Source organism: Panthera leo, chromosome A1, assembly GCF_018350215.1.
Source record: "Panthera leo isolate Ple1 chromosome A1, P.leo_Ple1_pat1.1, whole genome shotgun sequence".
Lineage (NCBI taxonomy): Eukaryota > Metazoa > Chordata > Mammalia > Carnivora > Felidae > Panthera > Panthera leo.
Genome location: NC_056679.1, coordinates 49,608,868 through 49,621,613, shown reverse-complemented (window position 1 = coordinate 49,621,613; position 12,746 = coordinate 49,608,868). Strand labels below are relative to the sequence as shown.

Sequence of the window (12,746 nt, the reverse complement as noted above, 5' to 3'; positions counted from 1 at the left end):
TGAGTAGGGGAGGGGTAGAGAGAGAGGGAGACACAGAATGTGAAGCAGGCTTCAGGCTCTGAGTTGTCAGCACAGAGCCCGACGAGGGGCTTCAACTCACAAACTGCAAGATCATGACCTGAACCAAAGTTGGATGCTCAACCGACTGAGCCACCCAGGTGCCCCAATAAATGTTCTTTTTAACTGTTTCCTTTTACCCCTCAAACAGGTTTTATGACAACAGAATTTTTCATACCACTTGAGGCACTTCTGAATTACACAGTAAGACAAAAATAGCTATTGTAAAATTATCCCAGCCTTATGGTAGAAGAAAAATCTGTTTCCGTTGTAAAAAATTTTAACTTCTGGAACTAACTGATTCTGTTCTTTGGTATTTGAGAGAGCTGTAAATCCATTCATCCACTACAGATTTATTGATCACCTTCTGTGTGCAAAGGACTGTGCATTTGATTAGCCATCAGTCGCCATGCGTTCCATTCGTATTCTACCACATTACTCTCATTACCCACTTAGCTTGTGCTTCAGTTTCCTAACTTAAAAAAAAATGGCACTTTTCTATTCTTACCATTCATTTATCTGTCAAGAGTGTTAATAAGTAATGCCTGTATTTGAGGTGTGGGCTGACGTAAATGAATAATTACCTACATTTTTGTCAAGACATCTTAATGTCAAAAGGTAAGGTGTGGTTAATGTCTTTGAATATTCCATGAATGTTTGAAACAAAAAATCTGTATTCTTTCTTTTTGTTATGTTCAAAAGAGATAAATGATAAACTGGGAAAAACATATGAAATCTATTTTGGACAAAATGTTATTATCCTTAATGCCCACATTCAGAATAATTTTGTAATTCGACCCAGACTTAACCAAAAGTGGGGGGCGGGGTGCCAGGGTGGCTCAGTTGGTTAAGCGTTCAACTTCAGGTCATGATCTCATGGTTTGTGTGTTCTTTTGTGAGTTTGAGCCCCACATTGGGCTCTGTGCTGACAGTGTGGAGCCTGCTTTGGATTCTCTGTCTCTCTCAATAAATAAATAAATAAATAAATAAATAAATAAATAAATAAATAAAACATTAAGAAAAAAAATGCAAAGATATGAGCACCAAATACTTCAAGGAGAAATACAGATGATTTACAGACATGAAGAGATTGTTATTTGCTATTAATTTCTATTATTTTCCCATTTTTTATTTTCCTAATTTCTAAATTGATCTCTATTGCGTTCTCCTTAATTATTTCTTTGGGCTTCTCCATGACAGTTTTTCTACTTTTTTTAAGTTTAATTTTTAGTTCATTTACTTTCATTCATTCTTTTTTTTAAATTTTAGTTTTATTATTATTTATTTTATTTATTATTATTTATTATTTTAGTTTTATTATTACTTATTATTTATTTATTAATATTTATTATTATTATTATTATTATTTATTGTATTAATCAAAACATTTACCTGTATTTGACAAGTTTTGGCATAAAATTATTTTATCACTTAATTCCATGTAATAGAATTTTCTTTCATAATTTTCTTTTTGATCAGGATTATCCAACATTATGTTTTTACTCTTCAGACATAATGATTTTTAAAACCTATGTTTTTGTTTTTAATTTGCCTTGAATAATAGTCAGAAAACATGATCTATATGACTGCAATTCTTTGGAATTTATGGGTTTCTTGTGTGACACTGTGCACTGCCAATTTTTGTTTCTTTCATAGGTACTCTGTAAAAATTTTGCATTCTCTACTCATCAAACTTATAAATTTGATTATTCTTAGTTTATTTAATTTTACTGTATCTGAGAAGGATTTGTTAAAGTCATCAACTAAAAGTGTTGATGTATTTATGTTTCCTGTCAGTCTTTTATTTGTTTTATGTATCTGGAATCAATTTCCTTAGTGTCTATGTGTTAAAAAATAGTATCTTCTTAGTACTTTCACTGGCAAAATTTTCTTTGTGACCCCCTTCATTAGTTTACTTTCTATTTAATTTGATATTGAAACCACTACCCTGGCTTTATTTTCATTTACCTATGCCTGATATACTTTCTTGTATTTGTTTATTGCACTGTTTCTATATGATTGTTAATTATTTTTAATGTTTATTTATTATTTATTTTGAGAGAGAGAAAGAAAGGGAGAGAGAAAACCAAGCAGACTCCCAGCAGTCAGCACAGAGTCCCGTAGAGGGGCTTGACCCTTCAGATCACGACCTGAGCCATAATCAAGAATCCCATGCTTAACCAACTGAGTCCCCCAGATGCCCCTCTGTATGATTGCGTTTTAAGAATGATTTTGTGGGAATGCAAGCTGGTGCGGCCACCCTGGAAAACAGTATGGAGGTTCCTCAAAAAACTAAAAATAGAACTACCCTACACCCAGCAATTGCACTACTAGGCATTTATCCAAGGGATACAGGTGTGGTGTTTCGAAGGGACACATGCACCCCCATGTTTATGGCAGCACTATAAACAACAGCCAAAGTATGGAAAGAGCCCAAATGTCCATCGATGGATGAATGGATAAAGAAGATGTGGTATATATATATATACAATTGAGTATTACTCGGCAATCAAAAAGAATGAAATCTTGCCGTTTGCAACTACGTGGATAGAACTGGAGGGTATTTGTAAAATTAGTAAAAGAAAGACAAATATCATATGACCTCACTCATATGAGGACTTTAAGAGACAAAACAGATGAACATAAGGGAAGGGAAACAAAAATAGTATAAAAACAGGGAGGGGGACAAAACAGAAGAGACTCATAAATATGGAGAACAAACTGAGGGTTATGGAGGTGGTGGGAGGGGGGATGGGCTAAATGGGTAAGGGGACTAAGGAATCTACTCCTGAAATCACTGTTGCACTATATGCTACCTAATTTGGATGTAAATTAAAAAAAAAAAAAAATCAAAGAACGTTTATAAATAAATAAATAAAATAAAAAATATCCTTTAAAACAGATAAAAGTGATTTTGTAGGGGTGCCTGGGTGGCTCAGTTGGTTAAGCCTCCAGCTCTTGATTTCGGCTCAGGTCATGATCTCATGGTTCCTGAATTTGAGCCCAGGTAGGGTTCTAGGCTGACAGTGTGGGGCCTCCCTGGGATTCTCTCTCCCTTTCTCGCTTCTCCCCTCGCTCTCTCTCTCAAAATAAATAAATAAACAAAAATAAGTAAAACTGATTCTGTAAACAACAGATTCCTGGATAACTTTACGTTGTTACCTTTTTGTGGGTTAGGTGAACTAATTTACATTATAGTTGCTATTTGGAGTTACTGCAGCCATACTGTTTTCAGTTTTCTACTTATCACACTTTATTTTTGTTTCATTGTTGGTTTTCTTTTTCTTTTTTTTCTCTTCCCTTTTCCACCAAATGGATAAATATTCTACTGGTTTGAAAGTCATACATTGTATTTTGGTTTCCTAGTAGTTACCTCTTATTTATTCCTTCTTCATCTCCAAGTTTGGGGAAACTTTTCTAAGTATCTAGAGCAAGAGAAACTGACTCTGAGCACATACTCTAAATCTTTTGCCTTTGCCAAGTCTTTAGTTTTTGAAACCTGAAGGCTAAGAATGGACTCTTTTGTTATCTGTATTCTGCTGTGTCATCCTTCCACTGGAGCAGAGGAGATGCAGTGCCCTGGCTGCCCGGGCTGAGGGAAGGTCACAGGGAACAAAGGAACAATAGAGGGAAAACCCTGTTATTATCTCAAAATTTTATTCAGTCACGAATGCTTGCGCTCTATTTGCCACTCCATTCGGAGCTCCATTACAACTGTTGGGAGGCATCCTATTATTTTCTAGTACTTGATAATTAGCTGGTAGATACATTTAGTATGTTTATGAAATTAGCTAACTAAATCACTTGGTACATCACCTCTATGATATTAAAACTCTCATTTTAATCTTCGGGTTCTTAAATTCTAATTTGCTATTCATTTGTTCATTCATTCAACATTTATTAAGAACCTATTATATGTCGGCTACCTTGCTGGAGGAAAATATGGGCCAAAAAAATAATCCCTCTCTCAAGATGCCCTCTTTGTGGTGGGGAACACAGACACATCACTCGATAATTACAAAGAATGCGTTAAGAGCTATAATAGAGGAATGCATTAAAAAAGAGCAAAGAGAGGGCTGCTAACTCTGGATTGGTGAGAAACATCTTCACAGAAGAGTGACTTTTGAGTTGCCCCTTAATGAATGGACACTCAAGTAGCGAAGGATGAGGGAAGTTCAAGTTGTGGAGCAACAGGAAGAGCAATAGGGAGAGGAAGGCACCTGTGAAGCCCCATGGAGAGTGAGCCTGGTATGCGGTTGGGGATGGAGGTGAGGTCTGGTGTCTGGATGTGTGAATAGGGGAGACAGGAGCCACAGATATAGGACTAGAAAGACGTGTTTTGAGCTTCAGAAAATGTACATTCATTCTGAGATTTTTAAGCAAGTTCCGAGGAAAAGTAGATGTTGGGTTGGGGCACCAAGTGGAAGAGAGAGAAAGAGACAGAGACAGCACATTCGGGCTTAGCAGCAAGGAAACAAGCTAAGAACCATGACAAACTTTTCAGCTCTTATGCCATCACACTAGCGCAGGATCTCACGTTTCTCATGTGGTATAAGTTTTTTAACTAGGATTTGACCATATCTTACCACTCCTACTTAATTTAGATTTGGATGTTAGAAGAGCACTAATTTTTTTTTGTTATTGTTTAATATAAGGGTTCACTTTTGGACGTCATAGGTGGTGATGCCTTTAAGACTATTCAGGAGATATTTCTTGCAGGACAGCTCTCCTCTTTGTGCTGGCTCAGCATTCTGGGCTGCACTGATTACAAGCAGCCTCCATATGCACATGTTTCCATGATGATCCCTGGAGTGGAAGAGGGGGCTGGAGTGGAGACTACTGGCAATTAAATGCTTCTGCTTAAGATGCAGCCCAAGTCATCACTGCCAAAACAAGTCTTAAGACCGTGCCCAACTTTAAGGGGCAGAGAAGAGCTGCCTTCTCTTGTATCGGTATGCAGAGAGGATCAGATATTGGTAAGCGGTAATAATACTCAATGCATACTAAGACAAGCATGACAAAAAAGTTACAAAGAAAAGGCTAAAGGCTTTCAGAGCAGGAGGCAATGATAAAAGACAATTCTTCTGTTTTTCTATCAATGAGTGCAAGTTTATTGCTTCACTTTCTTTGGCCAGTAGGAAATGGTCTGCTGGGACTTCAAACTCAATCCCAGCTCCCAAGCTGTTTGACTTGGTGGAACGATGCTCTCCCCAGATCTTTGTTCTTTTTTCCCTCTCTTTTATGGATCCCACATATGTAGCCTAGGAAAATGGGATCTGAATAAGAGAGTTACTGGTAAGGTTCTAGAAGGTTTCAATCTACATTCCAAGAACTTTTCACTGCTTCTTGAGGACATGGGTCTATTTTGCACAAAGTGGTAGAGTGGTTAAATCAAATGACTAAACCTAAACAATTAATAAGGTCTCCATCTTGGAGCTCGGATGTTTATTTCCAATAAAATCACCAGGATGTACCCAGAAATTGAACACAGGAAAAGTGACAATTGACCATAGCCATCTTACATAAACAGGATAAAAAATAGTTCCAAGGCTTTATAGAAAGTGAGAATATCATTAAACTGAAAACACTGAGAAACCTTTGGGTTTTGGATTTTCATTCTTCCTGTAAGTACTTTGGAGGGAGGTGGGAACTTTCAGAGTCTTTCCCTTTTATTTTGTTTACCTCTTATCGAATTCATTACAATTCAGTAAGAGTAAAAAGAACGAGAATCTAATTTGCTAAAATGAAAAAAATAATACTTTTCTTTCTGGTTTAAAGTTAGAATGATCAAATTATCCCTTAAATGTCTTTCGAGTTCCGTGGAACTATAGATTACTACACATAAAAGAGTGAGAAATCTCTACACCTCTGAGCTGGGTATGTAGAATGAATAAAATGGGATTCTTTTGGATATTGTTTGGAAATAAGATTCAGAAATTATTACGCAGGCTTCAGAAGGAATTGAAGCCACGCAAATAAATACTGTTCAAAAAAACAGAAATCCCAACGCCCTCTTGAGAGGGGGCCCCCTCTCCAGGGGGCAGCAGAGACGCGCGGGAGGACCGAGACGTCGGGGACCAAGGAGAGGGCGAGTCGATCCCGGCAGTGGCCGGGCCTGCAGCGGGGTCGCTGCCCCAGGGGCGGATTGGAAGGGCGGGCTGGCACAGGGGCCGGAGGAAGAGGCGGAGAGGTGACTTCACCGAAAAGCTTCTAGGGGCCAGGCTCTCTCCGCCCGCTGGACGGGAGGCGGGGTAGCAGCTCGGTTAAAGTAGCAGCCTGGAAGGAAGGAAGGAGCGAGGGAGGGACGGGAGCAGCCGGGAGGAGGAGCAGCGAGCTGGGCCGCGGCAACGGCTGGGGGAGCGGCCCAGCGTGGCCACGTTTGGGTCTGGTTATTTTCCAGTGAACAGTTCTCGCACGCCCTTCCTGAGGCACGGCTGATCGCGCCGAAGCCGGGCGGCCCCGACCTTCCAGGTGACAGCCGGTCACCCTGGTAGGAGTCAGCTCCGCCCCAAGTCACCCCGCCCGCCCAGAGCCCATTCCCCGCCCAGCCAGCCTCCCTCCGCCTGCCCGAGGCGAGCGCGGCGGCCGCAGCGGCTCTGCAGCGCTGGAGCAGGCGGCGGCCGGCGGCGGCGCGGGGCCCTCGGCGGAGGAAGGGGGAAGTTCGGCCCCTCGGCGCTAGTCCGAGGAAGGAGGATGACGATTTAACCCGCCCTCTCCTGCCAGTCCGGCCGCGGGGCGCCCCCGCCGTGCCCGCCGCCCGAGTCTCCGAGCCTCGCCCGGGGAAGTGCCGCATGGGGCAGGGCCGCTGAAGCGCGGAGTTCGGTGTCTCGCCGTGCCAAAAGCAGGCGCGGGCGCCGGTGCGGCAGTTGGCACAGTTTCGGCGGCGCCTTCGGCGCGAGAGTTGGGGGCGCGGCGCGCCTACCCGGCCTCCTCGGTGCCTTCGAGAGGCGCGAGTTATGGAGCCCCCCAGCTGCGTTCAGGATGAGCCGTTCCCGCACCCCCTGGAGCCTGAACCGGGCGCCCCTGCGCAGCCGGGCCCCGGGAAGCCGGGCGACAAGCGGTTCCGTCTGTGGTACGTGGGGGGGTCGTGCCTGGACCACAGGACCACGCTGCCCATGCTGCCCTGGCTCATGGCCGAGATCCGGCGGCGCAGCCAGAAGCCCGACGCGGGCGGCTGCGGGGCGCCGGCCGCCCGCGAGGTGCTTCTGGTGCTCAGCGCGCCCTTCCTGCGCTGTGTCCCCGCACCCGGCGCCGGGGCCGCCGGGGGCGTCGGCCCCGCGGCCGCGCAGCCCAACCCGGCCGTGTTCATCTTCGAGCACAAGGCACAGCACGTCTCGCGCTTCATTCACAACAGCCACGATCTCACCTACTTTGCCTACCTGATCAAGGCGCAGCCAGACGACCCCGAGTCGCAGATGGCCTGCCACGTTTTCCGCGCTACAGACCCCAACCAGGCAAGACGGCGTCTGGAGGCGCGGGGGCGGGTCTGGCACACCCGGGGGGAGGAGCAGGGCTGGAGGCTTTGGGACCCCTCGGGAAGGACCTGTGGTCAGGGCTCCTGGCGCGCGCCTTCCACGTGGCACGCTCCAGCGTCCCCTCCTCCTGCCCCAAGGACCAAGAGTCGGGAGCTTGGGTGCGGGGCTAGCGGGCCGGCTGGACGGCGGGAATGAAACCCTTGCAGGAGCAGGGGAGAGGGGAGGAGGCGGAGAGTGGTCCCGGGATGGTGGAGAGTGCGCGCCACAGGAGGACGCAGCGACCTGCGCGCGTCTGGGGAGGACCGTGGTGTCTGGGGTGTGACTGGAGATGGCAAACCCGGCCGTGTGTGTGTGTGTGTGTGTGTGTGTGTGTGTGTGTGTGTGTGTGTGTGTGTGAAACAAGGAAGAGTGTCGGGTTCCCAAAGGCCCTGCACTCGCTCTCCGTCTTGGTCGAGTTCTGCACCTTAACCCACTTGGACCATGGAGTCCTAGTTACTACAGCACCTGCTGGTCTGGGAGCTGGGAGGCTATTTCGCAGCGGGATTTAGGGAGAAGTTAGCGGACTCTGTCAGATTATCAGCGAGCAGAATAGGAATCTGCGTTTAGATTCGTTGAGTGGAAAGAAAACTTTTTCCTTTTGCAATTTTTTATGCACTCATTGGAGACAGAATCAGTATCAACTTGGGTGATTTAAACAGCAGTGTCGTAAAAGAGGTCAAAATCTGTTTTCTAAGATTTCCCCAAAGTCTACTAAATCGAGGTGCCTGTTACCAAACAGTGCATTTTTTACTTCCTTAAAAACAGGCGCGTTTTTCTATTGAATGGCGACAAGAATCTAAACAAAACCTTATGACAGTGATTATGTCTTTGAAAACTGGTTTTAGAATAAAAGTGTAAAGCGTTTTTACTATATGATAAACCCCAAAGTGCTATTCTAAAAATAGTTATTTGATGTTTGCAAAGTACTTTAGATTCTTTAGAAAAGTCATGTTATCTAGATCTAAATATAGTCTCAGTTGCAACATGTGGCAGTTCCTTTGGTAGCTGGGAAATTGACAACAAAGGAGAAAAACATCCTATAAATAAGGCTTTTTCGCCCTTAATTCGTTATTTTTTCCCCACGTTTATTTATTTGAGAGAGAGAAAGTGAGCGGGAGCATGGTAGGGGAGAGGCAGAGAGAGGAGAGAGAATCCCAAGCCAACTCTACACTGTCATTGTGGAGCCTGATGCAGGGCTCCATGCAGGGCTGGATCTCACAAACCCCGGAGGTCATGACCTGAATCGAAATCCAGAGTTGGACTCCCCTTAGTTCATTATTTTAGTGACTGTAATTGAAAGACCAGTAATTTTTCACCAAAGGCCTGTAACTGAATTGAAGAAAATGAAAGTTTATTGTCTTAGATTTAATCAGTTATTTTATAAACTAGGTTAATATCCACATCCAGAGCTCCCATTATGAAGTGAGCAGTTTTAACATATATGACACTGTTAGATGTATGTTGAAATACCTTTTTACAGATAATCTAAACATCCCAACCATGATTAAAGTGAACGTCACTTTGTGCTTATGTGTTCCAAGATTATTTTTAGCTTTCACCCGTGTCAAAATGGGAGTGCAGCAGTTCTTTATGTCTGAAAGTTCTCACCATTTTTATTAAGATTTTTTTGGTTCTGTCAGTAAGGAGGAAGAAGTTGCATTTTCCAGGACTTTGAGGAATGTTTTATGGTTTTTGGTACTTTATGTTGAAGTCATTTTGTTCAGATGTGATCCATGATACATCATTGCTAATTTCACTGATAGTAGAAATTTATTTATGTTGGGGGGGTTGGGTCATGGCAATTTGAATTCTTCACTGTGGCTTTTGAGTCCCTCCCAGATTCATTGTTAGGGGATCAATTAAAAACATGCCCTTTTATTTACCTTAATTATGTATTTAGGTGTTTGAGGCTGAATGTGCTATTATTTTACAAATAATAACATGCTTAGGCTCATTTCTCCCTTTTGATCCTGTAGGAGCAGTGGAAACCATATGTCCTTTTGATAAAAGAAAAAAAAAAAACAACTTTTCCTGTTTATTGCCATTTCCCAGTTAAGTCTTTGATCTAAAGATATGGATTCCAGTTTACTCTGAACGTAGAGAATCCTGGCAGAGGATCCTTAATTTGAAGGGCCAGATGTTGTTCCCTTAAGGATTATCTCCAGCCCTATGTAAGTGGTTGCAAACTCAAATGCCTGGGAATGGTTGAGTGAGGACTGTGGAGGCCTAGACAGTGGCCATCATTTCTTAAGGACTTACTTACACAGCACCAGTTGCAAACTGTATTAAAAAGATACAGGCCTGGTGTTGTCAGAGCTTCTGATTTCCTAAGAGTGGAAGTCTGGATTTTTATATATGACTTTATGTTTTAAAGGATTAGCGACTATTTTAAACATTTAAGATTTCTATCTGGACCAAACAAAACACATCTGAGGTTTGGCCTCAGAGATTTAAGGGCTGCCACTTTCTATCTTTTTCATAAACATTTGTTGAATGGACAAGTGCAGTCATCAGACACTGTGCATTTTTTGCCACATTTCCGTGTGAGCATCTGAATCCATTTGGTATGGCTCTCATAGTAGGGAGAGTTAGGGCCATTTGGGGGGAAGAATTTACAAGTAAAATTCTTAGAAGTGATGATTCTACAGCTGAACTGGTTAAAGGGATGGATTCCTCACATTATTATCATCTAGTGGTATGCCTCACATAGAGTAGGCTTTGGATGGTTCTGGACACCTTTGAGATCAGAAGGAAAGAGACCTACTGTTTGTTTTGCATCCGAGTTCTACATTTGTAATAATTTTTTTATGTTTATTCATTTTTGAGAGATACAGAGAGACAGAGAATGAGTGGGGGAGGGGAAGAGAGCAAGGGAGACACAGAATCTGAAGCAGGCTCCAGGCTCTGAGCTGTTAGCACAGAGCCTAATGTGGGGCTCGAACTCACAGATCGGGAGATCATGACCTGAGCTGTAGTCGGATGCTTAACCGACTGAGCCACCCATGCACCCCCTCTGAGTTCTACATTTGTAGTGGAGAATTATTTAGTTGGGCTTTAAGATCATTGTTAAAAGAGTGTCCAGTCACTGAACAAAGTATGGAAAGTAGCCTAGAGCAGTAGGCCTGCAAACATCCATGAATAAACTTGCCTCTCATTTGTCTCTCATGCCTGTCTCTTTCCTGAAATAGGCCTGTCTGGAGGAGGCCATAAAATTCATTGTTTAATCTAGAGTGTTTTTTATTGAGAAAGGAGGTACCACTAATAATTACACAAACATAACAAGTATAAACCTGGACCGTGTAGGGAAGACCAGGATATATGGTGACCACAGCTAAATGGCAGTTTGTGTTCAAGCCCAGCCACTGAGATGGAAGATTGTGGTTTCCGTATATAAAATGATAAGGTTTTGCCGAGTATCTGCTCACGTAGCTTTTGGGGGATGAATCAACATGTGACTTCTGAGATGGGAGTCCTATGCTAGCAGCTTGGGTCTGTTGTGGGGAGTTGCCATAGTGATGTGCCCTCTGTCTCCACACCTTCTTGGTAGGTCAGAGTCAATTTAAGGACGTGGGGTCTGAAGGAGCACTCAGCCAGAATGGCCTAGTGAACTGTGTCTCTCAGGTGCAGAGAGAGGAGGAGGTCAGGAGCAAATGAACCAGTTCTAAATCAAATATATGCCCGTGCAGATTGGTTCCCATTTATTCAAGCCTGTGTGGTCTTGCACAGGAGGAATGTCAGCCTTATTTCGGCAAAATTTCGATATTTCAACTAGTAAAAGTACTTAACTATATGTTAGTTTAAAACTCCCATTGGAATAAATTGAGCTATAGACTTAAAACTGGTTGAAGAACTAAGAATATGTGATTCTCTAAGACCTAGGGTAGGTCCCTAATATTCTTCAAATTTTTATCTTTATCTACTTTCAGAAAGAGACTATATAGCATTATCTTAACTTTCCAATTAAAAAGCAGAAATTGTATCATGTTATATCTATTTTACCATATAAAAAATCAACAGTTGTTAGTGTTTATGTAAATATTGTTAGAGATTGAAGAGGTGAATTATCATTAGCATGAGACTCTGCATGAAAATTATATTCCCTAAGTATAGACTGAGCAACCATTTAAAAACAAAAACCTTATTACTTTAATTTCTGTTGATTTTTTAATGTACATATTTATCGAAGCTTGAAAGAATGTAATTTCAAAGAGATTTTATAAATTGTGTTCTTAAAATTCTTAAAAATGCACTTGCCAGCAAGGTGCCTGGGTGGCTTAGTCAGTTAAGCCTCTGACTTGAGCTCAGGTCATGATCTCACAGTCTGTGAGTTTGAGCCCCATGTCAGGCTCTGTGCTGACAGCTCAGAGCCTGGAACCTGCTTCAGATTCTGTGTCTCCCTTTCCCTCTGCCTCTTCCCCGCTTGTGCTCTGTCTCTGTCTCTCTCTCTCAAGAATAAATAAACTAAGAAAAAGAAAGAACTTGCCACCAGTTTTTTCCAGCTCTAAGTCCTTTAAATTTATACTTTTGTTGTTGTTGTTCTTAAACACTTAGCATTTTCTGAGCTTTATTCAGGTAACCGATTTTCAACTTACTTTTGTTGGTATTTTTCAAAAGGTCATTTCTCAGAAATTCTTACTCATAATTGAGGGATGGGAATATACTAGTCAGGAAACTGGAGGAATAGAAATCTGGAAGTTTTCATATTTTTCTCCTTGCCTCCTGAGTAGACTGTGCCATTCTAGACAGGTAGCTCTCTCTCCTTTCGTGTTTGCTATAGTTTTGTGTGTGTGTGTGTGTGTGTGTGTGTGTGTGTGTGTGTGTGTGCCTTCTCCTCCTCCTGATCTGAGTTGGAGGTTAATTTGCCCTGGCTCCCTGGTAGAGTCTTGACTTTGATATCTGGGGGAAAGGTAAAAATGTGTGCCCAGAACCTCCCAGTTGTGAGGGAGTGTTAGTTATAATGAATATTGAGACCATTCAGTATCAGAACTTGTTTATCATAAGCCGGAGCTCTGGTTCCCAAACGTGAGTATGCATCAGAATTACCTGGAAGGCTTGTTAAAGCACTACATTCACTTTCTTTCTTTTTTTTTTCAATTTAAATTTTTTTTAATGTTTATTTATTTTTGAGGCAGAGAGAACAGAGCATGAACGGGGGAGGGTCAGAGAGGGAGACAC

General features: G+C 42.6%; 1 protein-coding gene across 3 annotated transcripts in view; it reads left to right on the top strand.

The window, feature by feature from the left end:
• The first annotated feature begins 6,702 nt into the window (after nt 1–6,702).
• Nucleotides 6,703–12,746, top strand: part of TBC1D4 (TBC1 domain family member 4) — a 185,473-nt gene continuing 179,429 nt past the window's right edge. For all 3 annotated transcript variants that reach the window (XM_042927934.1, XM_042927929.1, XM_042927951.1), the window contains exon 1: nt 6,703–7,511. In XM_042927934.1, coding sequence (XP_042783868.1) covers nt 7,014–7,511 — 498 coding nt within the window. In that variant the 5' untranslated portion in view covers nt 6,703–7,013. The remainder of the gene's footprint in view (nt 7,512–12,746) is intronic.